The sequence below is a fragment of the Gavia stellata genome, chromosome 30 (genome assembly GCF_030936135.1).
Source record: "Gavia stellata isolate bGavSte3 chromosome 30, bGavSte3.hap2, whole genome shotgun sequence".
In the NCBI taxonomy this organism is placed as follows: Eukaryota; Metazoa; Chordata; class Aves; order Gaviiformes; family Gaviidae; genus Gavia; species Gavia stellata.
Window position 1 is genome coordinate 3466796 of NC_082623.1, and position 12128 is coordinate 3478923.

General features: G+C 48.0%; 1 protein-coding gene across 1 annotated transcript; it reads left to right on the forward strand.

Annotated features, from left to right (window-relative positions):
* The first annotated feature begins 5080 nt into the window (after positions 1–5080).
* MLN (motilin) lies at positions 5081–9042 on the forward strand. Its single transcript, XM_009818106.2, has 4 exons — positions 5081–5206; positions 6714–6830; positions 8113–8221; positions 9035–9042. The coding sequence occupies exons 1-4, from the start codon at positions 5087–5089 to the stop codon at positions 9040–9042; spliced, it is 354 nt and encodes a 117-aa protein (XP_009816408.2). The 5' UTR covers positions 5081–5086.
* The last annotated feature ends 3086 nt before the right edge of the window (positions 9043–12128 follow it).

Consider the following 12128-nt stretch of genomic DNA (forward strand, 5'->3'; position numbering starts at 1 on the left):
GCTAAATCTGTAAGGCGTCCATGCAGAGACGGCAGCTGGAGGATGGTGCCTAGGCTGAGAAAGAGCTTCAAAGCAGGGAGCCTAAAATGAACTCCTTACCCACGTCGACTTCAGCTGTGTGACTGCAGACGTTCAGTTCAGCAGAGCATGCTCCAGGTTTCTGACCCATCTGACTCCAAACACAAATAATTTAATGTGAGCAGGGTGAGACAGATATTCCCGTGAGCAATGGGAATGGGAACTGGGGCTGGGGGACACAGTTTTTCCAAGCCTGATGGCTGCTGTGGGTCTGGTGGGGCTGTGAGAGCAAACTGGACACACACAAAGCTGTGTCCTCCCTTCTCAGGTGTGCCAGCCCCATCCAAGGAGGTTGTTGGATATGGGGGAAGAGGGTGATTTGGCCCACTGTGGCTGTCAGGGCTAGTGATGTAAGCTCTGACGCTTACCCCCAAACTGGAAGTTTTGCTGGGGGACACCCCAATGCCTGACCAAGAGTCAGGCGGAGTGGCAGTGCAGGATTTCAGTCCTTCACACTCCCCCCGCGTGCTCTCTGCCCGCTGCATTAGCCTAGGGCTGAAATTCAGCTTCAGACTTGCTTTGGCTCCTATCTCCTGTTTTTTATGCAACCCACTTGCCAAAATACCCCAAGCGCAGAGCGACTTGGAGGGAAAAGTACAGGACATGGAGACAAATGCTCAGTGTCGCTGGCACAGGGAGCTCATTTTCCCTTGATTCCTTGACACTGCAATTGAAGCATGGCTTAATGGACTTTACTACTACCACTGCCAGTTTCCTGTTAAAATTGCTCCCAATTATGGCAAACGTTTAACTTTAGGTACGAGCAGAACTGCAAGCAAGTCCATTTTGTACATCATATTTTGTTAAGCTTCTAACCTCTGCTGCAATTTTGCTTCATAAACCAAGGAGAGTTTCAGAGGGCCTGCAGATTGCAGATTGTTACGGGGACTGCAGCAGGACAGATTTTTTGCGTTATAATGCTAGGGACTGAGATTTCCAGCTGTGATATTTATTTTCATTTATCCTCATTTTGCATTGGCAATGGGGACATGCCAAAAGCTGCTTTTATGGACTGGGCAAACCTAGAGCAAAAAGGTGCCTGTTGCTCCCACCCACCCTGGTGCTTCCACTGAAGAAGTCTCGGAGTCAGGTCCCTTATTTTCAACTCTCTGTTTCCTTTCCTTTTTGAGTAGTCTTGCATAATTAAGAGGTGAACCTGGCAGACAGCATCCAACTAATACAGATATGATTAATTTTCATCTTCCCTTTTTATTTTAAAGGTTGTCCTTTCCAATGCGGAAAGCTTCATCGCAGATGGGTGGGAAACCTGCCAGCCAGCCACATTTTTGAGGTAAAAGGGGACGAGACATGGGAAAGTTTAGTGCTTTGAAAAAGTGACCTTTCTTGGTAATTAATTTGTCACTTCCCAACACCATCTGCTGACTCGTCAGCTGCATCCATCATAACCATGCAAAAAATACTGGAAAAGACAATTAAAATGAGAACTGGTGTCAAATGGGCTTTGTGCAGATTCTTTAGCAAAGGGAGGGGGAAAAAACCCAACCTGTCATGAAATGTCCTCTTCATCAACACACATACTCATGGTCCCAGGGAGAAAAACTATGTTGACGTCTCTGGAAGTTTTATAGCTAGGACCACTTCATTGCCTGGTGATAAGCTGCAGTAAATGCACAGGGATCTGGGAAGCATCTTAGTGACTGCCACAATTTTTAAGGAGGGTTTTGCCCCACATCGAGCGTTATTGACTGTAGTGACAGCAGCAAGTCCCTTGTGAGGACCAACATGCAGTACAGTGTGTACGCGTTGTATTGACTAGCTGCGATGGAGCTAGGTGAGAAAAGTCATTTTACAGGCTTGGGCAATAGCTCTTTTCCCCTTGTCTCCAGCAAATAGTGCCAGTGCTTAGTTTTCACCCAGCCAGGCAGGAATGCCCTGCTCTAACACCCCATAAAGCCATTTGATGCAGGAGGATTTCATTGCTTCCCCAACTCATTTTTTTTCCTCTTGCGTCTTGCCTGCTTTTGGCTGGTTGCTCTCAGGTTTCCTCGCACGTAGCCATCAGTCTGTGAGAAGCACCGGGACATTTCTGGCCTGATCCCAAACCCTCCAGCGTCAGCGCCTGTCTGATAGTCTTGGGAGACCAAAGATGAGATCTTACGCAAGTCACTCGCTCTCTCTGCACCTCACTCGTCTGGAGAGAGATGTCAGTGCGCAGTTTTGTGTCCCTGAGGGGGTTCAGTCTGTCCAGGACTGTGAGACACTCAGTTATGATGGTAAAAGGGGCCACATAAAGACTCAAAATGGACAGATAAATCCCCCGGACTGCTTTGATATCTCCCCACTTGTCTGCTCAGTTTATAAAGCTCTTTAGTGATAGATTTAGCATGTATAGTTTTATTTATTATTTTAATATTTAGCTCTAGATCCTGCCAGGGGATTTATTACCTTAAATCTATGCTTTTTGTAATGCTGGTGGGTCAAACTTCATTCTGCATTATGCTTGCTTTGTGGCAACATTGTTACTGTGATTTGTCCACATTATAGTAGAAATATAATTAAGATATAGGCATTGTTTTACTGCTGGTACACTCACATCATAAACACTTTATCCTGGAGGGCTCACGATCTAAAAAGACATGCTGGGAGAGAGGAATTTCTCTATCTTGTAGATGGGGAAACTGAGGCAGAGAGAGAGATCCCCCTGCCCAGCTGTGGGACCCACTGAGAACAGCTGCCAGCCTAAAGACAGCAGCCTGTGGAGACAGAAAATGGGATCTTCCTGGAAACGAGAAACTCTTAAAAATCCAATGCAGATAACAACGTTCCCTGGCCGGCAGACCCGTTTCCATGCATGCCAGGTAGCCGTTCGTCAGCTCTGCTGGAAGCGCGGGCACCTGTGCAGGTAAGTGATTGCACGTCGGTGCCAGTACGCCTATATAAAGGGTGGGAAACCCGGCAGGAGCATCCAGGCGTGAACAGGAGCAAGAAGAGGTTTGACGTCCAGCATCCCGTGGCTGCACTCATCAGGTAGGTGCTTGGTCGCTGCGCCCGTTTGCAAGCTCAGTGGGGTGGGCACTTCATGGGTGCTCAGATAGGTGCTGGTGTTACCAGCACGTGTTGGCTTCAGCAGAGAGAGCTCTGACAAGAAAGAGGAAACAAAATCAGTGCTTAAACTAGGGAAAGGTGCTTTCAACTCATTCCCCATCATAGAGCATCGATTCCTCCTGCCTCCCTGCTTGTCGTGAGCACCCAGCAGACACCGAAGCGTGCTGCAGAGGCGCAGGGAGCTCTGGGTGCCCTCTGCACTCAGGGAGCTGCTTTGAACAGACAGAAAATGAGTCACAGACAGTTCCTATTGACAGTAACGATTTGATTTTTTTGGGAAGACAGCTCAGTAGATACACGTACTCTCTTGTCATTGTGCTCATGCCAGTACCAGGTGGCTGTTCACCCCTCCTGCCCCCAAACTGGCATTTCACCCCATTTTACGCAGGCATAAGCAGAGCTGGACAATGCTGCACCCAGCCCCTTGCAACAGCACTATTTTGTTGTGCTGATGCTGAACTTGGGATCCTCCTGCTTTGTGCTTTCTCTTTGTAGCTGGGAAGCAAATTCACTAACAACAAAGTACATATCTGCCTGGAGAGGCATTGAGCTAGAGATCTCGGGTCTGAAAGACATGTCCTGCTTACAAAATAAGGAAGGGACATTCAGAAATGACACTTTTTGACTGGAGTAATGTGTGGGGGTGTTCCTCCAAGGGAGGAGGGAGTGAATCAATTCACAAAGGGGTAGTCAATAAGAGATGAAGGAGGTGACTGGGTTTATTTTTTTGTATATGGCAGTATTCTATTGCTGTGATAGAATAAATGAAAAGGCACAAAAGATTGATGCCACTGAGATGACACCATGTTAACAGGATATATGCATATCAACACGTTGTATTACAGGGGGAGAGTCTGAGAAATCCTCTTTTGATCACTGCAGCAAACAGTACATCTGGCTGCGTCACCCAGGGCAATGTCCCAGTGCAGTTGATAGCTTTGATGACCCAGCGTGGGTGGGCAGCGGGGAGATGGCACCAGTGCTGCCCTAAGCAGAGCCAAGGGAGGGGCTACAGCTGCCTTCGCTCGCCAACAGCCCTCCCCTGGCCTGGCACACAGCGGAGGGATGTGACTGGCAAGTGCTATGGAAAGGGAGTATTTATTAACATCCACTGGCCTTTGGTTCAAAACTAGCTGATATTTATGGGAAATCTAATTTAGGGGTCAAATTTGACCTAACAATGTCTTTTCAATAACGTCCAAACCAAGAGGTTTCTGAAACTAATTAAGGATCAGGCTCCAATCAGGTAGACTAGTTAAGCTGTGGGACCAGACTTCATTAAATTTGTCCAGAGAGAATATTTTAATATTTAAAGAGAACATTTAATGTTTACGCAAGTCCTCTTCTGATGTGAAGTCGCTGTTAAATCACTTCAGAAGGTAGTTTTTAAAGCCCTTTATACTAGGCTCTTACGGAGCCGGGCTGGCAAATGCCCTTCCCAGCTCTCTTGGACCCAATGAGGCTTATTAAAAGATTCAGTCCATCAACGCAGCTTTTCAGGAGTGAGGAATATGCAAACAAAATTTAACAAAACAGCTGTCTTAAGGTTTTTCTCTCTTACAGCATTACTCTGTCTCCCTTGCTGTCAGTGGGATTGATTGGAGCGTTTTGCTCTGGATGTGTGTGGGTCTTAAACCAGTACAGCTGGAGGGCTAAAGCTTGCAGAACAGAGGGAGTCTTTAACACTACTGAAGAGCTGGGCTTGAAGTCTCCAGAGATATTGCTCAAGAACAAATCTGTTTACAGAAAAAGGTTTGAGAGGAGAATTGTCAGTCAAGACACTTCTATTCTCAGCTCAGGAGCAACTGGAAGAGTAAATATACCTCTAGTTAGCTGGTGGATAAATTAGATTGCAGCTGATCAAAAGCCAAAGGGATTTCTTGTCAAATGGCCCTCTCCACTGTCACCTTGGTATCTTCTTTCCTGTGTTGTTCAGGCTGTCATGATGGTTTCAAAGAAGGTGGTGACCAGTTTGCTCTTGGTGTACGTGGTGTCTATGCTGGCTGAACAGACCGAAGGCTTCGTGCCCTTTTTCACCCAGAGCGACTTCCGGAAAATGCAGGTAATCCAAGAAATGTACTGCAGGGGCTGGAGCCCTGAATAAACCGGTTGTGTCTTCCTCCCTCATCCCCCAAACTCTGCCAGAGCACACCGTGCCACTGACGTCCCCATCATCTGCCCCTTGAGTTCAAACAGGAGATACTATGATACCGGCAGTCCCTCACTCATCCCAAAGTTAAGGGCAACGGGAAAGGGCAGAGACAACTTTTAAGATGTGAGACTAGAAGCCAAGAGCCTGAACTCCTTTACATAAGAACTAAAAGACCTGTGTGGGTTATCATCTGCAGATAGTGGGTCTTGTTTTTCTTTCCTCCATGCTAGTGGCTGTAATTTTTATAGAGAAGCTTCAGCTTCCCATCACCATACTGATGGGTCTTTTTGTTGCAACAAATAATTAACCATCCTCCAGATGGTTGTCACCTCTGGGATGTGCAGAGAGGGAAATGTTTTTTCTTTTGATGTGAAACTAATACTGTTGAAAGGTGTCAGGCAGGCAGCCTCAGAGACTGCATCTTAAACACAGCCGAAGTGAGCTTCCCACACACAACACAACCCATTGATATTGGGGAAAAATCTTGTTTCCAACACCTATCCGCTCGCTGGATAGCAATTGCTTTTTGTGGGGAGTACAGTCATCCTTCAGCCTCCTTGAGGAAGATGATGGGCACCCACGCACGATCCCCAGATCGATTGTTCATATGTCACAACCCTTGTAGCTATGCGTCTGCTGGTGATTGAGGGTCTTCTAGATGTACGTGGGTGAAGTCAGTCTTCCAAAGGCTGCCTCTCCTCCTCTGAGCACGCATTCAAACCAAAGCAAGTGCACAGCAAGCACTTGTCACTGAGCTGAGCCTTCGCTGCATGTCTGTCATATCCCGAAGCAACTTTGGCTTTTATCTTTGGGCTGGGAAGAAAGGGAGGGTCCTGAAGCCAAGTTTAGCCCCATAAATGGGAAAGGACTGACATTACAGACCTGCAAGAAAGGCTAGTAATACATAATGTCTGTGCAGGGCTCTCCATTTGCAACGAGGCTGCGCAGGCTTTTATTAAACTTTATTGCCACTGCTACGGAGCAGAACCAAGGCTAGGTCTCTGGAATAGCTCTGTAAGGTCAGTATACTTGGCTACCACTTCCTGCTGACAGTGTTATCTTGCACAGATCAAAGGAGTCATCTACGAGTGTTTGCTACAGCTCATTGCACGCAATCCTGTAACCCAACCTTACACCCAACACTGCAGCCTCTGCTGCATGTCAGAATTACAGTCCTCAAGGCCATGCTGGCCACAGCTGATGGGTCCCTTTCCAGTGAGCTGTGGCTCTGGGGAAAGATGCCGCATTGGCTCCAGGCAGCGGTTAGACCACCAGTCCCTCTGGTTTTGTGCCCAGCTCCACAGGCTCCTGGCTGCTGGGCATCACACTGTTGATACAGAGCACAGCGGGTTTGGTACCCGCACAACACTGCGTTCCAGCATCACTGCCCTGTTTGCTCTCTACTGTGAAGTTGCAGGAAAAGGAGAGGAACAAAGGAGGGCAGAAGAAATCCCTGACCTCGCTGCAGCAGCTGGAAGAGGAAGGCTTCTCTGAGCAATCCAGTGCAGATGTCAGTAAGGTCAAAACCATCCAGGTATGTTGAATCATGCGACTCTAAGGAGCCCACGAGGACACACAGCAGGACAAGCAGCCCAAGAGTCAGCCCACAGGGCCTGACTACAGAGCAGTATTTGGTGGTGCTGCTCTGCCCTATAAATTATCTTGGACATTCAGCAGCCTGGTCACCCCTCAGACCCACCTGGCTTCTCCCTTAGGAAGAGGGAAACAACATGAGGTCTTTGCCATTCTGTGAACAGCAGCCAACTGCAAGGCAGGAATTTGCAGCTCTGCTTCAGCTCTTGGTTTAACTTGTCTCTTTTTCCCCCAGCTCCAGATTAGCTGCCTGGTGTCACCTCCGATCTCACAGTCCTCTGCACTGGCAAGACCTTATTTATAAACTTGGGCCCATACAGCCGCACCTCCCCCCAAAGTCTGTATACAGAGCAGAAAATTGCCAATTTTAGGGATTTAAGTGCCAGTCTAAGCCCTCAAAGGCATGCTTACCTGGTTAGCCAAGTCTGAAAATTGCGTTTTTCCACTTGAATACAGGGAACTCTTTGCCCTGTCCGTGCGGTGAGCTCAGCCATTCTCTCTGCCAGCAAAAGGAGTGTGTAGGTCCACCCCAAACTGTGGGATAGACTGAGTGGGACAGGCAGCGGGACTAGCTAGACTGGAATTTGGCCAAGGCACAGGTTAATGTGCAACTGCTCTTGCAAACATGGTACACCAACAATCAATAATAGAATTTAAACAGCAAGGATTCACAGTTCAAAGCATTAAATAACTGGCACATCCCAGTGTCTAACACCCCCCTGCTGCAACCACAAGCCCTCCTGTGCCTCCAGCCATGACCGGAACAACTCTATTTACTTTGGATACATCTGAGCCACAGCTGGCTCAAAGTCAGTCAGTCTGGAGGCAGGATGATGTCTCATCCGCAGTCTTTACTAAGGCAGGGTGCTTCACCAGCATCAGTAAAGCTGATGGCTTGAAAGGGTCAAGGTGTGAGATAGTGAGGATTATAAGATTCAGAAATTATTTTCTTCTTTACAGTTGCTGTTGCCAGGAGGTACTTTTATCTGTGTTTCTGAGTCAGCCCATAGATGATCCAATGCATGAAAACTTTAGCACTCTGAACAGCACAAGATTGCATTGACTTAAAAATGTTGCTTTTCCCCATGTAAGGATCATCCTCTTCCCTTCAAATCAGCCCTAAACCCTCTACCGACTTGAGCAAAGTGGGGTCAAAGCAACCCAACCTGCCCCCCTGTGCTCCCCTCAGCTTTTCCTTCTGACTTTTCTGGCTTCCTCCACAGCTAGCTGTTCCTGTCAAAGCTGGGATGTGGCTCACCCCAAGGCAGCTGGAAAAATACCAAGATGTCCTGGAGAAACTGCTAGCAGAGATGTTACAGGACACCCCAGACGGTACTGTCAGGAGGTTGATTTCTGCCTTGGGAATTCTGCCTTTCCCTCCTCTCACCAGCTCATCATCACAGAGATATTTATATTCCTCAGAAGGGCTTTTGTGTCATGTTTGCTTGCTTTACAGACTCCTTAGATACCCCACCCGCTCTCATGTACACACTCTTCTTCTGGGAAGGTTATTCACTCTCTTAGGGTGCTGTCTGTGCCCTCAAGCTGATATTGACTGTTAGCAGCATTGCAACACTTCCCAGCAGCTCTCCTTGGCGCTGCTTCCCACTTCCCTACTTCTCCCAAAAAGTCCTCAGTCTTCAGGGTGCAAATTCCAACAGAGCTTATAATGCAAGCTACACCTGCGAGGCAGCTCAGCACCCGCAGTCAGGCCTGAGCACCTTGCTCACTGCACAGGGGCTTAAGACTAACAATTACAGCTAGAATTAGCTGCAATTCGAGGTATTGCGTGCTAACAAGTTCAGCCCCGGGCTTTGCTCTTAGTGTATTGGAATTGCAAAAGGAAATATCCAGGGGCAGTATGTGATGCAGATATTCCTGCCTGGAGACTCGTGAGGGTGGTGGAATCGGTCTCACTAGTGTTATCTCTGGACCTTTGTCTTATCTGGGTTTAAATGTCCCAAACAAGAGGGTGCCCTCTATCATCCCTGTTGTAGTTGTTATTCTGCTTTGGCTGTGCTGATTTCACTTTGCCTTCTAGCTTTTTACTTGGGGAGCTGAGGAGGAGGAAACAATCTATAAAGCCTAGGAAAGACTGAATGACAAATTTAAGGACACTTGTTCTTTCCACTCTTTTCTTTTTAGCTGACTGATATCAACAGAATCAGAAGAGAAAGCGATGTAGCTTGCTAAAGCTAAAAGACTCCACTTATGTAAATGAAATCTGTAAAAGAGATTAACAACAAAATCTGAGGTGAGATAATAAAATGCGCAGTATAATTAAATGGAGGATTTGTGGCTTCTTTTCTGCATGCCTGTCAGCCAGATGGCAAGCAGCAAGTGTGGGAAAGAAGAGAGGGAGGGTTTCCAGTTCTAGAGAACATCACCATCCTTCTGAGAAGTGCAAAGCATGTTGCAAAACCTGAGTAATTAATCTTTGTGGACTAATAAGTTTTAGCCCTCCCTTTTGGCAATAAGGGAAACTGAGGCAAATATTTACCGGATCTCCTAGCCAAACTGGTGACACAAGTGTAGGATGAGGAGTGTTGGGTGGGGGACCTGGGTGTCCCTAACCAGGCTCCCTGCTCTGGACGCGGGAGGGCACTCTCTCCCACGCTGCTGGGAGAAAGCAAGAGCCCTGATTTGCAGTTCCTACCTGTGCTCTTAACCGCCTCTTACACACCCAGGCGATATAAATCTAAATAACACGGTGAGGAGCACCTCTCCCATAGCTGTGATGCGAACAGGCACAGCGTGTGTGAAACAAGGCAGAGCTCCAGCCTTATTTCTGCCTCTCAAACAAACCTAGAGGTGAAATCGTAATTCCACTTGAACATATTGCTCTCCATTTACATACCTTTGGCTTATTTTAGAGCTGCTCCTCTATATTGGCAGCAGGAAATCCAACATATGTAAAGTAAGGATGGATGAGATCAATGGTATGTATGTGAATATATCCAATTTCAATCCAATTTTATCCTCCCAACCTAACACAAATTCTGTTCTCACTGTGGCTCATTTAAATAGCTGTGTTTGTGCTAGAACAACACTCCTCGGTATGCTCTCTGCTGCAAGCCATCCCTTAGGAGAAAAGAAATCTCCCAATGTATAATGCAACATCCAGCACAGAGTGGATTCCAGCTTTAACATTTGATTCAAAGGCATACTCCTAGTCCATGGACTGATCAGCTCAGCGTAACTCAAAGTTTGCAGGGATTATTGCTGAGGCAGGTTGAGCTACGAAATCACTATAAATGAGTCTGAGCACTTGGAAGATAGAAAATAATACTTTCCATTAGGCTGAAAGTGAAAGCAACTGCATGTATTGCTGCACTATAGGAGCTCAGACAGTGCAAATCGGGCTGCAGTGGAGTGATATCCATGGGAGATCCAGCATGGAAATCACTGGAGGAGCTGCACCACATTTACACCAGTGTCCAGCAAGATCAGAGACAAGACTGCTTGCTTCAAAGGGGGCACTGTTGACTCATTCCTTCTGAAAGACCCAAACCTTTACCCCAGGTTTAAATTTGCCCTGCCACAGGAAAACAAGGAGAGTTTCCCGTTGAAGGGCAAACTACTCCTAAAAACCCTACATAAGCTCCAGTGCAGGTCAGAGCTGTCTCTAGAGCGTCCCCTCTTGCCCAGTGCTTTCACTCAAGTGGCTTCCTGGGCTGACAGCTCCCCTGTGCCACCCTGGAAGGAACGTTGCCATCCTGGAAGGAACGTTGCCCAGTGACAGCAAGAAAGAAAGTGAACATGAGCCTCTTGGATTTGCTTCCTGGACCATTTCCCACCACAGTGATGGTGGAGCTGGTGCTGCAGAGACTTCCATAAGGAGATCGACCAATGTGACTTTGCAGGGATACCTCCCTCTGCTCTTACATTTTGACCCAGACAAGCTGCAGCAGCAAAGGTCTGCTTTTGCCCTGGTCATCAGTTGTGCCAATGGCTCTTCACAATTGACCCAGCTATAAATGAGCTCAGGGATGTATGGCTGGTTGTTACAGCAACTGTATGAACCCCCTGTCTTGTCCTGCAGCAGCAACTGTGCTGTCCAAATAGGCACCAAAGTGCAAGGGAGCCTTCAGCTTTTGGAAGTAAATTCCTTCCAGCCTCAGGGGCTTGAGTAGTGGGAAAGAAGCAGGTATCCTTCTGCTGGAAGGAGAAGATGGATGGACCCCAATCATCCTCCAGGCATGGCTCCCACTGTCAGGGCTATATCTCTTGTTAAGAAGCAAAATGATCTCCAAGTTGCAGGACAGATCTGTGTCCCCAGTGCCCTGGAAGGCTGCTTTGGCAGCCAGCAGCACCTAAGTCCATGCCTGCAAGCAGGTAGGAAGATCTTGCTGCTCCAGAAACCGAACAAGAGTTTCGTGGCAGGATAAGCAGCCAGACAGTTGGGGGAAAGAATCAGGGAAAGGAGAAGGAGAGAAAAGAATGAAATCAGCACTGACTTTCTAACCTAATAAGAAGCTCAGCAGGCTGAGGACATGACATACGATCGGGAGGATGAGAAGCGGTGTTCTTGGGTCACACCTGTGCCGCGGCTGTGAGTGACAGGGTGTTAAATTGGCACAGTCGGCTCCCAAGTAAGATCTGACACTTCCCCTGGTGACATATGCAGGACTGTCGTCCAAATGCCATGGGATAAGAAGAGGGGGTGGGATGGCGGGTTTTTTTCAGCAGCCCCTCAGTCAGGGGTGGAAGGGTTCATCTGCTGCCCGTGCCTTTTGGGGTGCAGCACCCTCTCCTTTGCAGGTGCCTTATGAAGATGGTGCACATCTATTTCTACCCCTCTGCTTACACCAGTCCTGTCTTGATACTTCAAGAGGAGAAGCAGACGGCACAGCACGCCTGCTCTTCCCATTCGATATCTGAGTCACTGCCAGCAGGCCTAAGGCAGCTTCTGGGCTAGCAAGGAAGGTGGAGGCTGTCCCTTCCTCGCTGTCCCATCTTCCCACATCCAGCTCAGGATATTTACAGCCAAGATATTCGAGAGCTGCACCGTGGGCTGGGAAACTGGCTTTTCACAGCCGAGCATCTCTGAGCATCACAGCCCATCTGCAGCATCGGCAGGGCTGTGCTCGCCCCAGCAGCCTTTGCTGCTGCCCAGAGCTGTGGGGATGATGAAGGGGCTGCAAAAAGCAGAAACTCCACCGTCAGCCTCATCGTCGGCACTGTGGGCAGGGTGATGGGAAGAAATAGGTGCTTGTCCATGGGGCTATAGGCTCTGCCA

Coding starts and splice junctions, on each gene's coding strand:
- MLN (XM_009818106.2), top strand. CDS start 5,087: ATGATGGTTTCAAAGAAGGTGGTGACCAGTTTGCTCTTGGTGTACGTG. Junction 5,207..6,713: donor GCGACTTCCGGAAAATGCAG/GTAATCCAAGAA, acceptor GTGAAGTTGCAG/GAAAAGGAGAGGAACAAAGG. Junction 6,831..8,112: donor GTAAGGTCAAAACCATCCAG/GTATGTTGAATC, acceptor CTTCCTCCACAG/CTAGCTGTTCCTGTCAAAGC.